Genomic DNA, 24,300 nt, shown 5'->3' with positions numbered 1-24,300 from the left:
AAATATTGTGTTCTTTTGCAAAACAGAACATTAATCACGTTTGTTTCTTTGAAATTTCTGATTTATTTGAAGTCACTAAACCAGTCAAGTTTACAGATGTGGACAGTCAGTCATGAAAACTGTCCATACTGATAATTTCCAGCAAAAATAGTCGTTATTCGCTGGTTGCATTAGCTTAACAGCTATACACACATATCATAAACATTTTTTAAAGTCCGAGAAAGGGGTTTAGGTCATTTTTCCGCGAGAGAGGAAGGGTTCAGCACCCTTAAAGTGCACACTCTGAATGCACCTCGGGAACATGAAGAGTATGTGGTGACTGTCCTTCAGTCAGTGCGCGCCCTTCTGGACCATCTGCGTAAAGCGGTTGGTGATGGTGAGCGTCGTGTCGATGAAACGCTCCACGCAGCTAACGAGACAAGTTTCCGTTCGCGAGTCCAGCTTGGAGCTCGGTTTGTCCATGCACTTATCCCAGCAAACATCCGTGAAGTTGTGGACCTGAGTAGAACGTAAAGCACGGTTAAAACCCAACAGGCATGCTTAAGGGTTTTGAATGACAGCACAACGGTAATGAAGAGTTACCCACCTGCGCTTGAAACTGGGCCTTTTGCTGCTCCACCGCGATCAGACGCTGGAGCTCCGCAGCCTCGGCGTTCTCAGATGAACCAGCCGATGGCATATCAAAGCTAGAACTAAAATCAGCCATGGCGAAACTTTTATCAAACAGATTATATGCACAGGAACATGTGAAGGATAAAGCAACGGCGCTCGCTGACGGGCATGGACGTGAAAGCAACTACTTCCGCCGCGAAAATATGACGTCATGACAAGGCTCATAATAGAAGGCTTAGGTCTCTGCAATGCAAAAGTGGGCGTTTATCACCTTGTGGGTGTTTTCAAACTGCTGGGTGTTTCTAAATCATACAATCTAAATGGTCTCCCTTTACCCAACCCCACCCCTAAACTTAACAAAGCAAACAAATAAAAACTGTAGATGAACATACAAACGAATAAAGGAAGAGTTATATGAGAACCAATATATATTTGTGCAGGGTGCATGTCCATGTAAACTTCCCTCGTCCACTGTATAGGTCTCTGCAGGAAAGTAATGGGAGTTACCAGATCAGGGTGTTTTTACACCATGATATCTGATTGGTTGATGTCATAGTGACATTAGGGGTGGGTTGGGTAAAAGGGATCATTTAGATTGCATGATTTAGAAAAACCCAGCAGTTGGAAAACACCCACATGGTGATAATGCCCACAGATAAAATATGTTCCCACAGCATTGCTCTCATGTTAAAAACTGTTGGAAATATTTAACTAGAGCTAGGCTATAATAGAAAACAGTGACACCACTTTCTCTTACGTGTTTTATTTGGTTTTATTAATATTAATAAAATGGGGAAAAAATTGGTTTGATCATGACTGCCAAACTATTTGCAAAAAATAATAATAATTAGTATATTGTCAATTCAGAAAAACAAAGACCCAAATAATGCTGAGATCCAGCTTCTTTACTTTGAAATACTAAAACAATACAAACATACACTCTAAAATACATACACACTAAAAAAGCCAAAACTATGATGTATAGTACATGTATATATTTGAGAATCCACTGACAAATCCAAATCAAGATTTCACCAAATGAGAAACACATCCAATTGAGACCCTGTATAAAATATATTACACACAACAAATACGCATGAAGGGCATAATTAAGCACATATCCTCTAATCATAAAGATACAAAAAAGGGCTATTCATTTCTGGAAACATCTGAAACTCAGTGACCCCAATCATATCATTATAAAGTTCTGCAATATCAAGAGACGAGCAAAGAAAGCAAGCCCGTCCCTCAGCTGATCCAGAGCTTCAGTCCTGATGCTTCACTAACATCTACTGAGGCTCTGAATCACAAAATCAGAATCAGTCAGATTACTGCACAATTCAAACAGAACTACATCACTCACGGGCAAACACAAACACAACAACAGAGTAAAACGCAATGCTATTCAGACCTAAAAAGAGAGTACAGTTTGGCAGAGATCTGTTCACAGTGTCAGATAAGAAACTGAGAAGCATATTGACCAGATACAGATACAGACACAAGCTGATGATAGAGACGGGCAGACACAGAAAAGCATGTCTGCCACTAGAGCAGAGATTGTGTTCACACTGTGATCTGAATCCAAAAACAGAAACAGAACTGCACTTCCTAACAGAATGCTCCAAATATACACGGATATATGGACAGCGTTCTATGATAAAATACAGCAAATCCATTTAAAACTCTTTCAAACCAGGAGAAACTGCTGTATCTGTTAGGAGAACACAAGAACAAGAAGGGAGGATCCATACAACTTCAGCACACTCCAGTGAGTGATGACACTAATCATTGTTAAAAAAATGTATTTAGACTTGTTCCATGGTCATTCTCTTTTCTGTTTATAATGCTGCAAAAGTGGTGCGACATTAACAATGATCTGTTGTTGAACCATTGCCCATTCAGTAAAAAAATATTTCACATGATTTTAATGCATTGAACCAAACGATATTTTAATGTTTTATACAAGTACGATTTTAGACAATTTAGAACTAATTAAATATTCAAAAATGAAGTGTCTGTTTGCAAGCAACATTAGTAGTCCGTATTAGTACTGTAAAAAATGACAATCGAATTTCCTTTTTTGCGAAAACACTGTTTCATAAACTCTCTTACTTTGCACACACAACTCGTTAGCAAAATGAAAATTTCGATTTGTTTTTTTAGCAGTCTCAAGTTCAAGAGCAGCCTCCAAGCACTGGACTGGTGAACGGGTGTTGAGTGTAGTTCTGTTAGGTATGGCTCCAGCTGCACACCTGTGTCCCGCTCCGCTGCTGGATTACTCTATAGCTGCAGCTCTCACACTGCATGGACACTGGTAAGAGTGTGTGTATCTCTCACTCGTGTACATCTGCTTAATGTTTGTTGTATAGCTTGTTTTATTGAAAGTGGATTTTAGGTGCCTCAGTCATCAGTGAGGTTATGCAATATTTAAATGATATAAATATCCCACAAGCACTATTTGTATTCTATGTTTAGTTTGAACTATTATTTCTGTGTTTTTCGTCTTCTGCAGGGGGATTGGTCAAGTTCTAACAGACTATGTCCACGGTGATGCTAAGGTCAAGCTGGCTAAAGCTAGTGTCTTGTTGCTCTCCACAGCCACATACTTTGGTCTCTGCTATTTCAATTATCATGATGTTGGTCTCTGCAAGGCAGTCGCCATGCTCTGGCAAATATGATTATACAATATGGCCAGAATTACAGTGACTGGTTTGAAGGATTAATCACCATTTTAGGTACTTGATGTATTTTTTAAAGGTACTGATCTTCAGCTTAACAGATGACAACACACCATCTCCTAACATATGTTACATGTTTGAATAATATTGGTCAAAGTGGTATTTCACACAAAATTTTGAATTGCTGGCTAAATTGTTTGTTAATAAAGATCTTTTTCCTTATTAGTACTGCAAATGAGATCAAGGGAGGTCTCTGTGCAAAACAATGTTCAGTAGCTATGTTAATGTTGTATGTATTATTTTAGCAGTAACTGATAGTGTCCAGCAGAGGTCAGTGTTTTTCAGTATTATTGGGAATGCTTGATCATATTCACAGTGTCTGTGCAAGTCACGTCTGGGTTTACAACATGCTTTAAAACAAACTCATTTACTTGAATACACTTGCGTATTTGTTTTATTTGAAGCATGATAAAGTTATCTTAATAATATTAAGATGCTACAGTAAATACACTGCTGAGATATTTTTTGTTTGTTTGCTTGTTTTCTAATAGCTAGCTTTTTACGTTGATTTATAGATATAGTTTACTAACCACAAATTAAAAGAAATCATGTTAACTGTTAATTTGTAAACCATTGGACTGTCATATACTTTACAGTAGTGGGAATCAGCAAAGATTTGCCAGTACTGTCATATGATATAATAAAACTTGATATCATATGATATAATAAAATATATTATTGGAGTTTGATGTGTTTTATATTTGCATTTTTACTTGGCACCAGCAACTGATGTTTTAATATGGAACCACTCAGATTGCAAAAAAAGTTTGTTTTGTAAGTTTGATTTGAATGTGGATGGGCAGTGAGACCTTGATCTCTTCACAGAAATCAAATAAAAGGGTAAATAATGGTTCCAGACTTTTGTGGACACATTTACCCTATTTATTTTGACTACTGCATCTATCTGATTATTTAAAAAAACATTTAACAAGAAACCACATATAAACCTGTGAAACAATGGTTAAGGTGTTATTAAAATTTTAAAAACTTGAATCCACTGCATAGATAAACTGGTAATACTGTAATTTATGTAAGTTATGCCATTATCAAAACATACCATGCTGCCTGTAGCACTTTTCTTATTTATTAAAAAAATGCAAAAATTAAGACGAATCCTGATTATTCATCAGATTATTACTGTAGATTAAGAGTAAAGTACAGTTCATCCAGAGACATTATATTATATGTTTCAAAGGAAATGACAGTAACACGGTCAGCCGACAAAAGTCGCAGACTTACAGAAACCACAAAAGAGTAACAAACAAATAACAAAGCACTAAAGCACTTAGATCAGTTCAATCTATAGAGTGTATGAATTGGTATTAATAGCAATCGCCAAGTCAAATATCTCTTAAATTAATCTTACCTGCATAACTGAAAAAAAGAAGAAGAAAAAGAAAGTTGAAATCGGCTTATAATTAAATACTTTAATCAGGGCTCGACATTACCCAGCTGGCACATGTGCGACCTTCATCGTAAAATATGGTGGAAATAAAGTCAGGTGTTCTTTTAACTTTAAAACAACGTTGTTTCGATGTTTAATGCTGAACGGTTGAAAAAGGTTAACAAAAACACTTGTTTATCAAGGTTTTTTTTTTTTTTTTTTTTTTACAAGAGCAGCAACAGCATACAAAAATATAATTCTGCCTTTTAAATTGTTAATATTTAATTAAGATTAACATTATTATTATTTTAATAGCATTTTACAATATTTTGTTCATGAACCCTATTCTAAAATCTAAAGGTATAAGTATTAACAGAGGCAATTTATAAAAGGACTTTGGTATTAATCATAGATTGTAAAAACATGGACGTCGTGTCCGTGACGTCACCCATTGGCAGCTCGACTGCGCGTCAACGTCGCCGCCATATTCGAGCGGGCAACTCTCCTTAACGTTCATACCAGGACAGTAGAAAACATATATACAGTTGAAAGCATGTTGGAAGGTTCGACGGTGAAACAACGTCTCGTTATCACTTTGAAAAATCAACACCTAATTCAACGTTAATCCAACGTCTACAGAACAACCTTAATTCACCCATGCTGAAGCTAAGAGGGTGAAACAACGTCACAATATCATCGTTGATCCAATTTGTCATATCTAAACGTCATCCAACGTTGATTCAACCAGTATACCGACGGTGAATCAAGGTTGAAATGCCAGCTGGGAGAATAGGTCATGTAAATCAAGTTCATTCACTTGTACAAGTGGGGGGAAAAACTCATTCAATAAGAAAAATAGATTGTGTGTGTGTGTGTGTGTGTGTGTGTAAATATTATTTACTCTAATGCAAAATTCTAGAATAAATAATATGTAAAATTGCCATTTAGCTTCACAATGTAATTAAATCAGGATAATTCTTGACAAAGTATTTAACTATGATTTTTATTGATGATGATGATATAATAAAATCTTGCCACGTCAACAATTCCACGCTTAATGTAGGGTGACCACCTGTCCCGCATTTTGCGGGACAGTCCCGAAATTTGAAGCTTTGTCCCGCGTCCCGCAAGTCATAAGCAGTGTCCCGCATTTTAATTTCGTCTTCGTCATTGTATTTAATCGTCCTTTAAATTACATTTCTACAATAAAAAAAATGTTAATAAGAAAACACGTACTGAACATGCGCAGCGCAGCCGTTATTATTGGTTCTAGCGGCTAGCCAGAGCAGGAAAATAAACACCGAGAAAAAAAAAACCCACACAGACACACACAAAAAAAAAAAACACTCCTGGTGAAAGTGAACTACAGCTACACCTGCCAGGAGTTCTAATGACACATAATGAATGAGAAGGCCCTACTCTAAGCTGCCAGATCAGACAAAAAATATAAATTCAAGATGCACTGAATCCGGTAAGGACGCATTTAATCTTTCTAGTCTTTCCTAATGGAATTTATATGCTTATTTGGAAATGTGCTTTGTAGCGATTGGATTATTATTTTCACTTAATTATTTGGATTGAATACACACGTTCTGTTAACGTGCTGTTAACGTGCTATTTATGTTGATATTTATTTTACTGATATTACTATTAAATATTATTAGTGACGTTCACAGCGCCGGTCAGCACCGTCATTAACATTTTTATAAACCCTTTTAGCAATTTAAAACATGTTAACATCACTGCAAAAAGATATCTAATAAAAAAAATCAATATTTATTCACCTAGTATAATAATAGTAATTTCTCTGCCTCGTGTCCCGCATTGTCCCGCAAAATCAGGTCTGCTGACCTGCAACAGAGCAATAGCCAGGTGGTCACCCTAGCTTAATGTGACCTAATCAGGTTAAGCGGCAGCCTGAAATATGTTTACAATCAGTAGCCTTCTGATGCTGCAAACTATAAAGGCGGATGTGGCAAGAATATGAATGCCATGTTTTGAAACAATGACTCGGTTGAGGTTATGACGTTAACCCATAACCAGGAAGTTTATTAGGGGTAAAGTCTACGTAACGTGGGTCACGGTAGCCTACTCCGCGCGTGTGTGGAATTTAACCTACTGTATTCTCTTGTAGGTGACCTGTTTTAGTTAATAATGTCGTCAAGTGTGCTTAAAAATGCATTTAGGACCAGCAAAGGTAAGCTTTTACTACTGATTATCTCTACGTCTTATAACTTTGTTTTTACCCCCCCGACTGAGCCAAGAGCTGTGACACTTACCGTTGCATGTATTGGCAAATACACTGAAACTGAAATACAAACGCGCAAACAACAGTATGTAAAAGACAATATATTGTATTATTTAGTACTTATATTATATGTAAAATGGTACTATAGGCTACATATAGATACCTCTCAACAAAATTACACATTTACATAATTAACAATAACCACAAAAACAATAGAAGTATTGCATGTTGCATATGATTGCATATGCATAATATTTAATGCATAAAACTTGTAAAGTATAATTGCAGCTGCATACATCTGCTTACAATAATTATTACATGCTTATTATTATATGCAATTTTGCATGTGATAATGTGAAGCCATTTTCTCAAAATTATATAAAACAGGTTAAAGTGCATCTTGTTGAGATTCACAACTCATTTTTATCAGTTTCAGTCTGCTGTGTCATGTGTGATGTAACAGGGTTGGCAAGAGATCAGACTTACATAAAAGGGACTTGTCTCCTCCCATCTTTGTGAACATAGCTTTTATTGCTCTTTACAATTTGTCATAAACTCTTCTTCATCCTCTGTTCTGATCAAGTGTGCAGCCTCACATCTCTCTACAGGATGTCCTGCATAAAGCCTCAAACGATTGGTAAGAATCTGGGAGCTCTTCTGCACTGATGCACATCTGCAAGTTTTACTTTCTGTTGTATGTTACAGGTTTCATATGTTTTTGTGTGAAGCAATGCAGTGTATGAAAGCAAATATTTGTGTTTTAAAGCAGCTGCTGTATTCATATGAGAGATAGTGAAATATACTTTGAGTCCAATGGCTTTTAAATGTTATCATAGGTTTAAATTCTTCAGCTTACTTATAACTTAATTGAACACCTTTTCAATTGTATGTCACAAGTTTGACTTTTCTTAAAGATACTTGAAAGTCTGTGCAGTTGCTTCATTATTTATGCATTAGTCTATCACAGTACATGTGATCATGTAGAGAGGAGAGGGATTGTTTTTCTAAAGATAGTGCTTCTCGTTGTAACATCACTGACTCTGCCATTTCAGCTCTGTCTTTTGTTAACTCTGATCCTTTATTTAGTTCTTTCAGCTGACATAAATGGAAGAGCAGAGTAATATGTCTGCAAATCTGTGACTTACTACAACTATATACTTTAGTATAACTCAGGGGTAGCTAACCTTGCAGCTTAGGACCTTTATATAAAAGTGTCAGTAACACTTTAGAATAAGGTCCCAATCAGAAATATATTTTTAAAGTGTTTATTAATCTTTATCAAATGTAGTAAAAAATATTTGTTCAAACTTGATTATATATTGTCTTGATAAACGTTATATACATGTACTTACATATAGTATAGTAAAGTAATAACAGTAAAAATATGGATAATTACATGCAACTAAACCCTAAAACTAACCAAATTCTAACCATAACTCTATAGTAAGTACATGCTGTGCCTAGAACTTGTTAATTATTTCTTAGTTCATGTTCAATTGTTTCTTAGTTCATGAATTTTATTTGAAAATGTATTAGCAAAATTAGTGAAAATTACCTATATATAGATGTCTTGTTCATAGTTAGTTCATGTTAACTAACGCAGTTAACTGATGTTAACAAATTAAACCTTATTGAAAAATATTACCAAAGTGATAATACTCAAAACAACATTTTTTTTACCACTATCAAAATTTCGGAACATTTGGATTCATAAGTGCATCTTTATAACTTTATTCTGATTATTCTTCACATGAACAGATTTTGATCTGTCGGCTTGCCAAGCAATCAGATTTGAACATCACGCAAATCACAATTTGCTGTCTGGATTTTTACAGCTGCTGCTAAGAAAACATACTTCACAAAAGTACATGGGCTGCCAAACATCTCCCCCTTGGTAAGTTCGGTAGAGGAGACACCTGAGCCCATCCCCACCACGGTCAAAGGCACCATCCCAACCTGGATCCATGGGAGTCTGCTGCGGAATGGTCCAGGAAAGTTTGAGTTTGGGAATCAGCAGTGAGTACAAGCATTCAACTGTCAATACATTGGGTTTGTGATCTTAATAGAATCACTAGAACGTGAAGAATAGTAACTAAATACATTTTATAATAGTTTCTTGAGATTAGTAATTGGCAGTAAAACTAATGACAGATAGAAAGGTAAAATTAATTATTTGGTATTTACAGAGATAGTAGACAAAGTAGGCACAACCATGACAACCTTTCACAGAAGTCTTTTATTCTTAATACTGTATGTAAATGAATATTCAGGCTGACTCATGCTGATGTACATTTTTCCTCAGCTATAACCACTGGTTTGATGGCATGGCTTTGATGCATCGCTTTCAGATTGAGGATGGTCAGGTGACGTACAGAAGCCGTTTTCTGCGCAGCGATTCGTATAAGCAGAACAGCGAGAGGAACCGTATCATGGTGTCAGAGTTCGGCACTCTGGCTTTACCTGATCCCTGCAAGAACTTCTTTCAGCGCTTCCTGTCCAGATTTGAGATGATGAGTACGTCGAAACTGTGAATATGTGTGCCTTGGTAAAATGGATCTCATTAGGTTTAGAACAGTCAAACATTAGCCGATTTAAAAATGTTACATAAAGCTCTTTCTGTTTTCTGAAAGAGTAATGAGGCATGTCTCTGGAGGCCATTGCTCAAGAGCATAACAGGAGTGGTCAGTGGAACTCTCCAAGTGTGTGCAAAGTCATCTTAGACAAACAGCTGAATGTCTGTAATCACGAGAATACATTTAAATCAGACTCCACAAGCTCTCAATTAAGATTAAATATAGTGACAGTACTACTAACGAGTTGAGATGGCGTTAGCAGACAGTTCTGGACACTACAACTACAACACATGGGTCTTTTAAAAGGATAAAACTGCACAACCATCTTTAGGATCAATGCCTTGAGTAAATCCCGTCAGTATGGTAAAAGTGTGACTTCATGCAACAGTAAGGTTTGCGTTTGGATATGTCGGATACACAATTGTGAGGGGGGAAAAAAATAATTTTATTAGTGATTTTCATCCAGGGAGCCTCTGCAAATTCCAGAGATTCTCACTTAAAAGTATTTAAATAGTAAATTATTCTTTATGATCTCATTTAAAATAAAATATTATCTAAATTCAACTGGTTATAAAACATAAAATGAGGTTTAAATTGAAATCATAGTACATATTTTTACCCCTCAAACATTTTTTTATTTTATTCAGGAACGTGCAGTTCTTAAATCTTCTAGAATGGTTAATTTAATATAATTATTAAACCCAGTCTCTGTTAAAGAAGTCTGAAAATAAACAGTTCTAATGAAATTTAAACTGGAATCTAATTAAAATTCTCCATAATGCATAAAATCATGTTTAATGTCTTTTGCTCCTTCTTAGTTAATTATTTACTTATTGAAAAACACAGTTCTTGAAACCTCTGACAAAACAAATTGTGGTCATGGTATTAGCATTAATTTAAAATAAATAAATAAATAAAAATAGCCACCTTTTGCTTTGATTACTGCTTTGCACGCTCTTGGCTTCTCTTGATGAGCTTCAAGAGGTAGTCACCTGAAATGGTCTTCCAACAGTCTTGAAGGAGTTCCCCGAGAGATGCTTAGCATCTCATATATATATATGAAAACCAGCAGCTTTGTCAGATTAACTACCTTAGAAATGTGTGTTAAACAAAAGAAAAGAGTCAAAGTTTGTTCTAATCGATTTCTGCCTCAAAGTTTAACAAAATAAATAAAAGATATTAATGACACTGCTTCCCCTCTTTCCGATTCCAGAGCCAACAGATAATGCCAGTGTCAACTTTGTTAAATACAAGGGTGACTATTACGTCAGTACAGAGACAAACTACATGCACAGAGTGGATCCAGATACTCTGGAGTCTAAACAGAAGGTATGAACGATTACCAGTCTACAGCCACCAGCCTAGACTAACCCATCGTGTCTAAGTAAGATTATCATCTGTAGGTGGACTGGAGCAAGTTCATCGCTGTGAATGGTGCTACTGCTCATCCACACTTTGATCCAGACGGCACAGCTTACAACATGGGCAACTCATACAGAAACAAAGGTTAGACTCCCGTCTTCTCCTTGTGTGCTGATCAATCTAAGTGCAATGTCACTAAAGGATTGGGAGGCTTGATGTTGTGCTGTGGTGTGTTTTATAGGGGCTTTCTATAACATCATCAGGGTGCCACCAGAAAGAGACGGCCGAGAAGATACACTAGAGGGAGCCAAGATATTATGCTCTATCACCCCTCGTGACAAATCCAAACCCTCCTATTACCACAGCTTTGGTGAGCAAAGACGAGAATCTGTCACGTTTACTATCATCATATCTCCTATACAGACAGATTTTCATTCTGCATTCTCATGAAAGAATGACTATCATTTGTGATTTTATTACACAGCTACTGTAATGGTGTCATGTGTAATTTCATTGCAAGGCACTCTGAATGGTGTAATCGTATACTCTGAATAGAGCGATCATATCAATGCGCAGCACTGAAAAGCCCTCATTTTATTTTCCTGAACCTTTCAGGCATGTCAGAGAACTATGTAGTGTTCATCGAGCAGCCCATTAAAATGGATCTGTTTAAGATAGTGACTGGTAAACTAAGGGGGAAATCGCTAAATGAGGGTGTTTTCTGGGACCCCAACCAGGAAACCACATTCCACCTTATTGACAAACAAACTGGAAAGGTGAGACAACACTCTTGACAATAGTCTCACAGAGGCACTGAGAACAATGAGGAGCCCATGCTTGAAGCATATGAGTTTATTTGTATATTTGTTTGCTGATTATGCTTCATATGGTTCAATGAAAGCTGATTGAGAACATGAAGACGATGTCATTGCATCTCTCTGCAGGAGATGCCAGTGAAGTACCATGCCAAGGCCTTGTCCACCTTCCATCAGATCAATGCTTTTGAGCAGGATGGATTCCTCATGCTAGACATGTGCTGCTCTGACGACGGCCAGGCCATAAACAACTTCCTCATCCAGAACCTGCGTCAGTCAGGAGAGGCTTTGGATGAGGTAATGTTCTTCCTTAAAGGGACAGTTCACCTAAAAATTTCATTTCTGTCATTAATTACTCTTTTGTTCATCTTCAAAACACAAATTAAGAAATTTTTTGATGAAATCCAAGAGCTTTCTGACCCTGTATATACAGTAACTCAACTGACAGGTTTAAGGCCCAGAAAGGTAGTAAGGACATCATTAAAATACTCCATGTGACATCAGTGGTTCAACCGTAATGTTATGTGTATGCATTCCTCTACTTGTAAACAAGGTGCAGTACATGCAAGTACACACATGCATGGTTCAAATTTTCTAATTTTCTAATTCTTATTTGTCCTGTCCCTCTCTCTGTCTCTCAGATGTATAACACCATGAGCAGGCCACTGCCCCGTCGTTTTGTGCTGCCTCTCAACATCACAAGTGAAACCCCACTGGAACAGAACCTCAACACACGGCCTGACAGCACCGCTACCGCTGTCTGCCGTACCAAAAATCAGGTACTGTCTTAAGCTGGCTACAACATGTGTGTACAGTATGTACATCTCTGAAAGTTGCTCATTCTAAACATTGGTTTTCCTTCAAAGCCCTCCAAGCACATATACTGCAGTGTGGGGTCAGTAAGATTTTCTGAAAGAAATTAAAACTTTTATTCAGGAAGGATGCATTAATTTGATTTCTGAAGGATCATTTGAGTAATGGCTGCTGACAATCACAGGAATAAACAAAATCTTACCATGTACTGAAATAGGAAAGAGGTATTTTAAATTGCAATAATATTTCACAATAGTAATGTTTGATCAAATAAATTGCCTTGATGAGCATATGAGACATATTTCAAAGACAAAAAAATCTTACCAACCCCAGATTTTTTTTTTACAGGAATGTTACTAAATTAATGCATAACACAAAAAGTGCATTTACCATATTTTTTGGACTATAAGTCGCACCTGAGTATAAGTTGCATCAGTCCAAAAATACGTCATGATGAGGAAAAAAAAAATATATATATACTGTAAGTTGCACTGGCTATAAGTCGCATTTATTTAGAATCAAGAACCAAGAGAAAACATTACCGTCTACAGCCGCCAGAGGGCGCTCTATGTTTTCATTGTAGACTACAGGAGCTCTGAGCAGCATTGAGCGCCCTCTGGCGGCTGTAGACAGTAATGTTTTCTATTGGTTCATGTCAAATTGATTTTGATAAATAAGTCGCTCTTGACTATAAGTCGCAGGACCAGCCAAACTATGAAAAAAGTGTGACTTATAGTCTGGAAAATATGGTATGTCTTGAAGAGCCTTTATTTCTTTTAAAACATGTCTCTCTCTCAGGTATTTTGCACGTTTGAGGATCTCCACGGCGAGGACCTGAAAGACTACGGTGGCTTGGAGTTTCCACATATTAACTATGCCAGATATAACACCAAACCTTATAGATACTACTATGGTTGTGGCTTCCGGCACCTAGTGGGTGACTCCCTAATTAAGATGGATCTGGAAAACAAAAAGTTCAAGGTGAGAACAATTAACGGGATCATGACTGATACCTAGGTATTCACGGTTACTATGATCAAAATGCAGAATGTTTGCTAAATAAATTGATTTACAGGTATGGCGCCAGCCTGATCTCTATCCATCAGAGCCTGTCTTCATTCCTTCACCCAATGCCGAGGAAGAGGATGCTGGAGTCATCCTGTCTGTGATTATCACACCAGTTAAGGTATAAAACAGCCCTGAATTAATGTAATGTATGTAAACATAAGCTCTATAATTGACTTGCTTTATAAGACAATGAAACATGAGAAATGATTCAACTGTAGAACATTTATCAATATGTCTTCAGTCTTAAACCCCTTCTTTCTCTTCTCTTTGTAGGATAAGAGTACATTTCTTTTGGTCCTGGATGCCAAAACATTTGAAGAGCTGGGAAGAGCCGAAGTGCCTGTCAACATTCCTTATGGATTCCATGGAGTCTTCAACTCTAGTGCATGAAGCCCTTTGGATCACTTCAACAAAATAACAAATGACAAGTAGCTCTTCACAATGGTTACTACACCAGTTGCCTGCTTCTATTAAAAGCGAGAGACTAACAGAACAATATATCTACTGCATAAAATCATCCCAAAGAGATCCTCCACATATCAACCTCATATATTTTTTAAAAGAACAACATATACTTTATAGTTACAGCTTCAAAATTAATTTTTCTACAACTTTCAAACTGTCGCTTTTTTCTAAAGATTCTGATGTAGGGTTCAAGACATTTATACATTACTGATGCCTATTCATTTTGAATCAACTTGGCCCACCCAGTCACAGTGATATAATTGAAGAGGAAGTAGGAATTATACTATAATTTCTATACAGCAGCAGAAAATGCAATTGTTTGTATTTAGCAATAAGAATAATAAGATGGGGAGATCTGCAAACATTGTGTTGTTTCTGTAGATCTGTCAGAATGCAATGTAGGCTTTGCAAAGTGGCTTTTATTTATGGGAAGACAAACAACTTGTTGGATTCTGTCGGTCAGAAAGAGGATGGAAATCGTAATATAACACTAAATTATGGGTTTTGGTGCTAAACATCATGGTGAACCGCAGGGGGAAAATACTTATGATATTAAATGATGAAAAAAAAAAAAAACAGATGTGCCATAATAACAATAATTTATGTTGATAGTTAAATAACAAAAAATAATCACTATACAACATATCATATTGTAATAATTTTCTACCTCATGAAGTAACTTTCATAGAGTTTCTCTTGTGCATTATTCCTTTACATTTTAAATTTACATAACAGTTTTACATATGTTTCATTGTACATTGTTTTTATCAATTTCTAATTGTAACTTTAATCACAATGACTGTAATACATATTTGTACACACAATGCTTGTATGCTATCTACTCCATGGTTCAATTAATACAGTCCACTTTTATAAAAAACATTCATAATGTTTAAAAGCAAAAGGTGTCCCCGTGTCCAGTATTTTCCACATCATTTCACATTCTGATATCAGTTTGATTAGGAAATCTTGATGGACAGCAATACATTTCCTGTCCACTAGGTCGCAGCAGACAATCATAGCAGATATGCCTGAGTTTGGTTATAAACCCAATGTAAAAACAACTAAATGCATTTATTCTATAAAACACACTACATGTTTGAAATAAACCTATTAACCTATAGTGCATTCAGTCAGTTAAAAAAAGACATTCAATGTGTGAGTGTATATGTTCTCTTGCATATTGAGTATCTCTGTGGCTTGGCTAAATTGGGAGCTCTCAGATTTCCCCTAATCCCTGCACATCAAACAGCAGAGCAGAGCAGAGCAGATGCAGACAGACAGAGGCACTGCTCTCCTGTGGTATCTCGACCTGCCGGATCTTCTTTCTCCGTACACAGTGCAGTTATTGTCCCTGTATCTGTATGTGTGTTTGTGAGAGACACAGCATAGGTTGTTTGTCCCTGTGTCTCTCCGTTCCTAGCTTTTTTTGAGGTTTAAATGCTGTTCTGCTGGTAGCAAACAGACAGTGAGCTTTGGACACGGATACTACACATCCACACTTTCTTGGTCAAAAACAGAAATAAAAAAACAGAATTACTGAATGACTGACTGACCAACTGAACGACTGAATGAATGAATGAATGAATGATGGAAAGCAGCGGCGGGACGTAAACCAATACACTAACCAGGTGGTGGCCACAACAAAGACAGCTGTGTGTGCGTGTGTGTGCGCACTTTGTGGCCCTGCAAATCCCACTCAGACACCTGCACTCAAAGCTTCCCGCTGCTGAACCTCCACTTCAAACAACTACCGACACATCGAGCGGAAACACATATCTATGGTGAAGGGAACAAAAGACTGAGAAAGAAAGTATAGAATAGGATTTCTGCAAAACTTTGCTAACCCTAACTCATGCAATGCAGTTTTGATTTTCAGAAATATTTTACTGCAGGCACATGTACTGAAATGTCTTTATGCTTTGATGAACAAATGTCCATATGTGTATCATTAAAATGTATCTTAAATTAAAAAATGCGGTAACACTTTAGAATAAGGTTCCATTAGTTAATGTTAGTTAACTACTTTCGTTAACATGAACTAAGCAAGAACAATCCTTCTACAGCATTTATAAGTCTTAGTTCATGTTAATTTCAACATTTACTAATGCATTATTTAAATCAAAAGTTGTGCTTGTTAACATTAGTTAATGCACTGTGAATTACCATGAACTAACAATGAATAACTGTATTTTCATTAACTAACATTAACGAAGATGAATAAATACAGTAATAAATGTATTATTCATTGTTTGTTCATGTTAATTAATACATTAACTAACATTAACTAATGGAACCTTATTCTAAAGTGTTACCAAAAATGCCCTCCATCTGACTATGTCACAGACCAAAACACCAGATGTGAAGAACTGTATCAGATCACTCTACAGGACAGTCTTGAAATACCTGGTATGAAGCTGCTGTTTATGAACCGAAGATAACTGTTTATTAATTGTTTTGAGAATATAATGCTAAAAGGCAAAAGTGCTGAGATAATATAATACACTGTATTTATTTGATAAAATCATGATATTCAAAGTTATGTTTTAAAATAAATAATGGGCTTCGCCTCCTGTTAAACTTTTGGTGAAAATAAAAATATGCACTAAATACATTTTGAAGTTAACTTTAAATCAAAAACAGAGTTAAGAAGCTCAATTTTAGTTGAATGCTTCATAGTCTCACACTTTGAGGTCAGCAAGATTTATTATTTTATTTTTAAAGAAGTGTTTTACGCTTACAATGGCTGTATTTATTTGATCGAAAATCAATAAAAACTAATATTAGGAAATATTATTTGATTCGATTAAACATTTTGATTAGATTTACTGTATTTTGATCAAATAATTGTAAATGAATTATTATAAAAAAATGTCATCTAATATTCGGCTCAAGAAACATTTCTTCTTATTATTATTATTATTATGAAGATTTACAATACATTAATTTAGTACAAATGCTTTTATAGGCCAGTTGTTTACAATGTGTAACAGGGGGTCTCTGCTTCATCTTTCATATCCACTAAGGGGTCCTTTGCCAGAAAAAGGTTGAAGACCCTGGGTGTTGACCACTGGAGATTAGAGAAAAATGCCTCTGTCCTTTGTCTTGTGTCTTTCATTATGTGAGAAACATGCGGACAGGAAATGAGGGTGTTTGCAGCTTAATATCCTCCGAATATGTGAGTGTATATGTGTTCTTTCCATTTTGTTGACAACAAATGTCTTTGATGTCTTCAGTTTCAGGTTCAAACTGGAGAGTGAATACAGTGGAAACTTGTTTAACAGAAGGTATATGAGTTGGTCACTTTCATATTTACACTAATGTCACACATGAACACATTTACTTGTTTACGATAATACTGGATGCAATTGGATGGACTGGAGTGAGATGACATTAATACATAATGCATAAAGCAGAAAGCTTAAAATATTGAAAATGCTTAGAGAAAATTTTAAAACATTACATATTTTTTGTTAATTGTGCATGAACTCATGATACACAATATGCCATGAAAAGAAACACATAGTTCATAAAAGACATTAAAATGATTTTCCCATTAGTAGTTTAGCATTTGCCCCTTAGCTGTTTATGCAAACATCTTAAAATGCATTTTCACTTATACAATGTAAAGCAATGCATACACCTTGAAGTCCAAACCTGAGGTATCAATCAGCTTATGAATCTAAGAAATACTTTTTCCACAAAAACATTTAGTACACAATATCAGTCCTGCTGGACATTGTAACAACACGCTGCTGCTTAATCAACTATAGAAAGCAACGATATATTCCAGTGCTCTAGACACAAGTACATCTAGATTTGTGACCTAATATACAGTGTAGTAAAGAAACAAGATTATAGCACACCAAAATCAAGCATGTTAAAAAATATTCTATAACTACAAACTGGATACTGGATACATGTTGCTGTTACTAACACCTACTGTAGTACAATGACTATGAAATGACTATGAAATTCAAAAGAAAATACAGTAAGACTTATAAGATATAAATAGTTACATGGACTCTATCCTTACCATTGTTTTATTAATACATTTTACTCCTCGACTTATTTTAACCCATAAAACATGGCTGACATATTAATCAGGTCTTTTAGTGTGGCTCTTTCTCTCTCTCTCGCTGATACCAGAGCTCTCTGATTGGATAATGGAGCTACTTCTCATAGCCAATAAGAGAGGCCTGCACCTTTTTTCTCCTAGCAACCTTTTTTCTCCTTGTTTCCTTTCAGCACGACAAACAGACACCCGTAATATCACAATACGAATAATGGGAACTGCGCAGCTTTACGGAGGAGAAGTTCTCTCTGTTCTGCCATTGCGCTCTGTATTTCAACCCCTGCTGGTTCCTTTCAGATTCCCGCTCATTCTCCGTCTTCCCCATGTTTTTCCCCTCTCATCTCTGGCTTCTTCCTCTTTTTCTACATTACCTTCGTCTCACTCTTGCTGTAGCTCTCTATCCTTCCCACCCCTCTCTGCTCTGTTCTGCTCTCCTCAACTCTTCCTCCACCCCCCACCTCTCCCTCTCTCTTGGCTGACTGTGTGTCTCTGGTAGGGGCACACAGCTGGCTCCTGTTTCATGCTCTTAAAGGAGCAGCATGTTTTTCGTTTCGCTGAAGGACTATTCTGAGGGATTCTGGGTAACAGCATGCACTCGCTGACCCTGGGAGAGGTTCTGCGCAGGCAGCCGTTGTGGAGCAAACATCCCGCCAATCTCTTACACACACACACACACACACACACACACACACACACACACACAGTTACCTTACACAAACTACACACTGCCTGGAACTAAGCACAAAATTTTAGGTCAAAAACATAAATCAGACATACAGCAGAGCAAAAAAGTATTGGGACATTAAAAATGTATGAATGTCAATGCATTCGATTCAAGATATCAAAATATCAGATAAAATATGAAGTAAATGATGACAGAATGTGTTTATTTTTCACTTTTAAATCCAAAAGGTAAACAGATATAACATTTTATTTGAAATCTTCAAACAAACAAAAAAACTGCTAAAAAAAAAGTACATGTTAGTCACTTTTGCACTTATCTGAAATATATGTTTTAAGTATTTGTCGATGATGTGAATTCTGTAATTTAACATCTATAAACCTGTTTACAAATCAAAATATAATGCAGTAGTTAAACTAGACATTTGGTTTTGTCCTGCAAATCTTTTCAATTATTACATGGAAACTTTTACTTCAGTAGTAGGTGGTCAAGCATAATAGTGATTTCAATCTCGTCATCTCAGGTCATTTCTAATTTGTTTAACTGATAATTTTACATATCCCTTCTACAGAAATATAACATTCTTCTTAAAGTGTCTTACAGAACTTGTCCATTGTAAAAGTGGCCAACCTAACTTTAATGGAAAAATGTCGGTTGAATATTAATCTTCTTTCAAAATGATAGTTTTTGAGAATAAATAATTGCATTTCTTCATGTTAACATATGCCACTTTACTTTTATCTAAGAAAACAACCAAAATATATTTTTTCTTACATGTTCATTATTTGGATGGATACCACACTTTTATTTCTGTACAAAAATATTAATCTTAAATGTGGAAATGTGTTCATCATGAACTAAAAATAAATAAATGTATAAAAAATACTGACAATATCAAAATAAGATCTTCTCAAATGATTAATCATGTATTTACATAGCAACCTAAAATGGAAAATTACTGAATACCAATTAGTCACAAAAGCCCTTTTCAAATTGGCTAATTTTGGAAGATCCTTGAAATGATTGCTTAAAATAGTAAAAAAAAGAAGAAAAAACCCAGGGTCAAGATGTACCTTTTACTAGTAATTACAATACACACACACACACACATATATATATATATATATATTAGTTTATTTGTTATCAATTCCATGTTGATTCATTAATTCCTGCATCGTGACACCTCCCACGTATTAGAAAAGGACATTTTCAGCATTAATATGCATCCAAAAGCCAAATTCATGCTTTTTATGTGTGTACACTGGAGACCATGTGTGAAAATATAATGTGAAGCGTCCTGCAGTTTAACTGCAGTGTCCTACCATTTGACATTAGTCTAAAATGAGTTTTTAATGCTAATAATTCATGAAGATTTAAGTTATAACACCTGTCACAAGATTACATGTAATATGGATCATGAAACTTTTGAAAATTAATTAGCTTCACTGGAACACTTAAGTAAACTGAGTATCTAAAAATACAGTTTCAAATGCATCTATTGTCATCTTTCCACTCCTCCAACTCGTGATTGAAACTTCACGCTTTGCTGTTGGCTGTACCACCCAACCTTAATTGACCTCACTCTCTCCCTCCTTCCAGCTCTTTCACCCTCCTCATCTTTGCTCCAGAGGAATTCTGCCGCTGGGCTTTTTAATATTCCCTGTGCTTCAGTGCGGCCCGGCCAAAGCAAGCTGACACTACAGATTAACCACAGACAGAAGGAATGCCGCGGCGCTTTTGTGCCACGTGGAGAGCCGCCAACTAAACGCCTTTGGCCAGTTCGGACTGTAGGAGATCTCAGAAAACAAGGAGAGCGGGAAGAGAAGAGAACGAAAGGATCGAGTCCAAGAGAGAGAGAGGGTGACAGTCATGAAGTAAAGATGCTGCAGACAGCCCACAGTCGCCCTGGACGGGAGGTGTCAGCCTAATTTGTCAGCTGCTTAATGATGACCTCAAGCTAGCCACAGGAAGATGGCATGGGGAATTTGCTAATAAGCTGCTGGCGAGAGAGAGAACTGATGCCAAAAATTGAATACTGTAATGCCAATCGAAGACAACAAACTTTGACGTCTCATTTTGATATATCAAAAAAAAAAATTCTCATTGCAATAATAATTCCCTTTTCATGAAAAGGAAAGTTCAGTAAGTTAAACTTTCCTCAGTCCCCTGCCTATCTGCCCTCTATGAGACAAGGAGGCATCATGGGAAGAGTGTAGAGTGAGACAGCCCATGCAGGGGGGGCCGGAGACCCAGTGGCGCCAGCAGTATGTCTTCAGACACCTGGCATTTTGTTGGTGGTCAGGGTTACTATGGCAACCCGCCAAGACTTTGCCAGGGCCCCAAAGGCAGTGTTGGACTGCACAGGTGCACTCGTCTATTAGTTTAGCTCTTTCTGTTTTGTTTAAAACAGAAAGCTCTTTAAAGTCAAATATTTAACGTTCCAATTTTCAAAGAAAAAACAAAGGATTTGGGATGCCACAATGAATTTAGACATGGTTAAATATAGAAAAAGCGTGTGTGCGAGCAATATTAAAGCACAGAATGAAAAAAAGTAAATATGAGAAATATAAGAGAAAGAAAACAATGGAAAAAGAAAGTAAAGAAGAAAAGAAAGTGAATGCATACACAATAGGGGAAAACCTGTCTCCTGCAGATTAGCACAGTAGAGGACACTTTAAAAATGAACTACTGAGAAGAAGGAGAAGAGAAGTTGGAGAAAAAAAACATACAGATTATGAAAGGATGATGAAGAGATAGAAGGAAAGTAATGGAGTTATTTGGCCAAATTATAAAGCTGTTCAGTCAACTGTGGTACAAAAAGGATTTTAGGCATATGAGAAAGGGGAAAAAAATATGAAGAGAATGAAAAGCTTTCAACAAAGGGGCCAGAGAGGGGAGACCTTCCTAAAAACAACGAAACTACAGCAGATAATTCAGAAGAAATTGTGCTGCCTTTATAGAATCATCTTTCTTTTTTTACGTTAACATTGAATTTTCAACCTGACAAACTGAAGCTAATCAAGTTGAAAGGAATTCAATTACATCTAAAAACTTTTTTTTTAATCTATAAACTGTTTTTATCTATACACTCAATGTTTTTGAAAGTCTCTTAAGTTCACTATTTATTTGATCTAAACTACAGTAAAAACTGTAATCTTATGAAATATTGTTATAATTCAAAATCATTTGAATATGTTTTTAAAAATGTTAATTATTCCTGTGATTATTCCAAATTATTACAAAGCTGAATTCTCAGCATCATCACTCCAGTCTTCGGTGTCACATGATCCTTCAGAAATCATTCTAATGTGCTGATTTGGTGCTCAAGGAACATTTATATTTAGTAACTATGTTGAAAACAGGTCTGCTGCCTTTTTTTTTTTAAGGATTCTTTGAAGAATAGAAAGTTCAAAACAACAGCATTTAATGAAATCTTTCTTGTAAATATCTTTAAGAATTAGAATTATTTACTATAACATTAACCTGACTATAATTACATTTTCAATTTTTTTTTTCTTATTTTAAATCAAATACATCTTTTTTATAGAACTTGCAATACCAAAAGAGAACCAATCTGTGGACACTACACAAGCTTTCAAATAAACACAATAGAATTCAATATGATTTTGTATCTGTTTGTCTTCCACTGTGTAGACACTGTAATCAAACAGATTTACATGTTTGTTCAAATTGGTTAAGCTTGTAGGTCTATATAGTTTCCAAGTCATTTGCAATAAATAGGCTTGCCATGAAGAAAGATTTTCACAGCCTGACACTCTCACACACACACACACACACACACGCACAAGCTTAAGCACCATCATTGTCATTATCACCACAGCCATTTCACCTCTAACAAATGCAAACACTTGCCACAGCACTAACAAATGTAATTGTGTTTCATCTGTCTGTGTTGATCTGTCTCACCCCTTCACCCCTCTTACTGTATCTTCACTCCACCTCTCTTTTAAATATGCTAATCTATTTTTACTATTTCAAATGACCACATTTTAAATAGCTAAATGTCAGGAGGATTCCTAATTTATGCAGTAAAATTTGATTCCTTAGTATTTGTATAGCTTTTGTTAATGATACTATGCCATCTAACAGATAGTGAATGAGGTATAAGACATTAATATTTCTTTCAAAGCTGTTTTTGTCACAATAAAGGGGAATCGTTTCTGTAGCTCAACTGCTAGAAACTCAGAGCAAGCACAGAATTATAAAAAAGTACACTTTCTATGCGCTTTTAGTTACTTTTGATAACAAAAATGTAAATAGTTGCTTTATAAAACCATTGCTTGAATTTACAATTGAATATAGAAATGGTAAAAGAGATTTATATTTCTTTCAGCTCCGAGAACACACACAGCATCAACTGTGTGAGAGTCAGGAATTCTGAAACACTATGATTTGTGACGACACTACATTTTTTTAAATGTTCTTTTCAGTTTCATGATATTATTTAGAGACAGTGTTCAAATTCCATTCCAAACGGTGAATGCATTTCACACATGCATTTCAAGTATAATATCTGATTAAATGAATGCTTCATATTACAAAAAGAAAAGAAAGAAAGAAAAATCAATATTATCTTTAATTTCCACTCTTTTCAGCACAATGGAAAATGGGGAAAAATGTTAATGTTATTAAATAATTTTTAATCATTGCAATGGAGCTGAAAGAACAAAAAGAGGCATAACCGAATATGTATTTCAGAAAGCACCAAATTCAGAAACTGATTTTACAGTCCTTGAGTATACCTTTTGAGTATGTCCTGCAGTCCTATTTAGTGCATTAAACATATGGTCAGAAATGACTAAGTGTCAAGAGAGCAGTGACCTCTGACTTCTCCTGAGGCAAGAGCACATAATGTACACCCCTGTCCACCCACTTTACCCCTATGATGCATCTGAACCAATGACATCACATGATAATTACTGTGTTCTGTGCCAGAATACCACTGACATACAACAGACAAACATATTGACAACTTTTTAAATGTACTTTCACGAGTTATGTCCATGACTAACCATTCAAAATTCGCCATGGTTAAATATTTGTGGTGAAACAAACATTCAGAAAACACATGTATAATACAGACATCTGTGATGAACTTATGCCAACCAATTCTGACAACCTCTCAGTATTTGTAATGGGGTTTTATTTTATCTTATATATAATTTTTTTTTTCTTAACTATTTATGTATATCGATTTTTTCAGGGTACTGTAAAAAAAATTTAACTTTAATAATTTACACAATTAGCTAAACAGAACATTTTATTGATTATGTTTTGTGAGAACCCGTAGCATTATAAACTGCTAAACTTATGACTAATGTTCTTATGTGGGTTATCAGTGGGTGAACGTCATTCAGCGATCTCAATAAATGTACAAATTACCTTACACCATGTCAAGTGATTTCACACAGCTGTGTTAAACACAGTGAATTCGGTGAATTCAG

At 35.8% G+C, this 24,300-nt stretch overlaps 3 protein-coding genes across 4 annotated transcripts; 2 read left to right on the top strand and 1 right to left on the bottom strand.

Moving 5' to 3' along the window:
• Positions 1-43: 43 nt before the first annotated feature.
• timm8b (translocase of inner mitochondrial membrane 8 homolog B (yeast)) lies at positions 44-826 on the bottom strand. The gene is made up of 2 exons (XM_026211595.1): positions 587-826; positions 44-498 (listed from the first exon to the last, which is right to left on the bottom strand). The coding sequence occupies exons 1-2, from the start codon at positions 704-706 to the stop codon at positions 331-333; spliced, it is 288 nt and encodes a 95-aa protein (XP_026067380.1). The 5' UTR covers positions 707-826; the 3' UTR covers positions 44-330.
• On the top strand, positions 705-3,897 carry sdhda (succinate dehydrogenase complex, subunit D, integral membrane protein a). Its single transcript, XM_026212692.1, has 3 exons — positions 705-786; positions 2,779-2,926; positions 3,125-3,897. Exons 1-3 carry the CDS (start codon positions 705-707, stop codon positions 3,288-3,290), a joined length of 396 nt encoding a protein of 131 aa, XP_026068477.1. The 3' UTR covers positions 3,291-3,897.
• Positions 3,898-6,077: 2,180 nt separating this feature from the next.
• On the top strand, positions 6,078-14,982 carry bco2a (beta-carotene oxygenase 2a). Of its 2 annotated transcripts, none has more exons than XM_026211592.1 (13): positions 6,078-6,205; positions 7,566-7,619; positions 8,818-8,998; positions 9,285-9,496; positions 10,769-10,884; positions 10,959-11,061; positions 11,159-11,287; positions 11,533-11,693; positions 11,862-12,029; positions 12,374-12,511; positions 13,344-13,526; positions 13,621-13,731; positions 13,887-14,982. In XM_026211592.1, exons 1-13 carry the CDS (start codon positions 6,139-6,141, stop codon positions 14,001-14,003), a joined length of 1,740 nt encoding a protein of 579 aa, XP_026067377.1. In that variant the 5' UTR covers positions 6,078-6,138; the 3' UTR covers positions 14,004-14,982. The 2 variants fall into 2 exon arrangements, with proteins under 2 accessions (XP_026067377.1, XP_026067378.1); XM_026211593.1 differs by lacking the exon at positions 6,078-6,205 and adding an exon at positions 6,683-6,931 and having other exon boundaries at positions 13,887-14,003.
• The last annotated feature ends 9,318 nt before the right edge of the window (positions 14,983-24,300 follow it).

Source organism: Carassius auratus, chromosome 30 (assembly GCF_003368295.1).
Source record: "Carassius auratus strain Wakin chromosome 30, ASM336829v1, whole genome shotgun sequence".
Lineage (NCBI taxonomy): Eukaryota > Metazoa > Chordata > Actinopteri > Cypriniformes > Cyprinidae > Carassius > Carassius auratus.
This window is presented reverse-complemented; position numbering and strand designations above follow the sequence as displayed.

Bases quoted from the DNA above. Each gene is read 5' to 3' on its own strand.
- sdhda (XM_026212692.1), top strand. From the start codon at position 705: ATGGCGAAACTTTTATCAAACAGATTATATGCACAGGAACATGTGAAG. The intron at 787-2,778 runs GTGAAAGCAACT...TTTTTTTAGCAG, and splicing joins GCTCGCTGACGGGCATGGAC to TCTCAAGTTCAAGAGCAGCC. The intron at 2,927-3,124 runs GTAAGAGTGTGT...CGTCTTCTGCAG, and splicing joins CTCACACTGCATGGACACTG to GGGGATTGGTCAAGTTCTAA.
- timm8b (XM_026211595.1), bottom strand. From the start codon at position 706: ATGGCTGATTTTAGTTCTAGCTTTGATATGCCATCGGCTGGTTCATCT. The intron at 499-586 runs GTGGGTAACTCT...CGTTCTACTCAG, and splicing joins AGGCCCAGTTTCAAGCGCAG to GTCCACAACTTCACGGATGT.
- bco2a (XM_026211592.1), top strand. From the start codon at position 6,139: ATGAGAAGGCCCTACTCTAAGCTGCCAGATCAGACAAAAAATATAAAT. The intron at 7,620-8,817 runs GTAAGAATCTGG...GGATTTTTACAG, and splicing joins CATAAAGCCTCAAACGATTG to CTGCTGCTAAGAAAACATAC. The intron at 11,694-11,861 runs GTGAGACAACAC...ATCTCTCTGCAG, and splicing joins TTGACAAACAAACTGGAAAG to GAGATGCCAGTGAAGTACCA.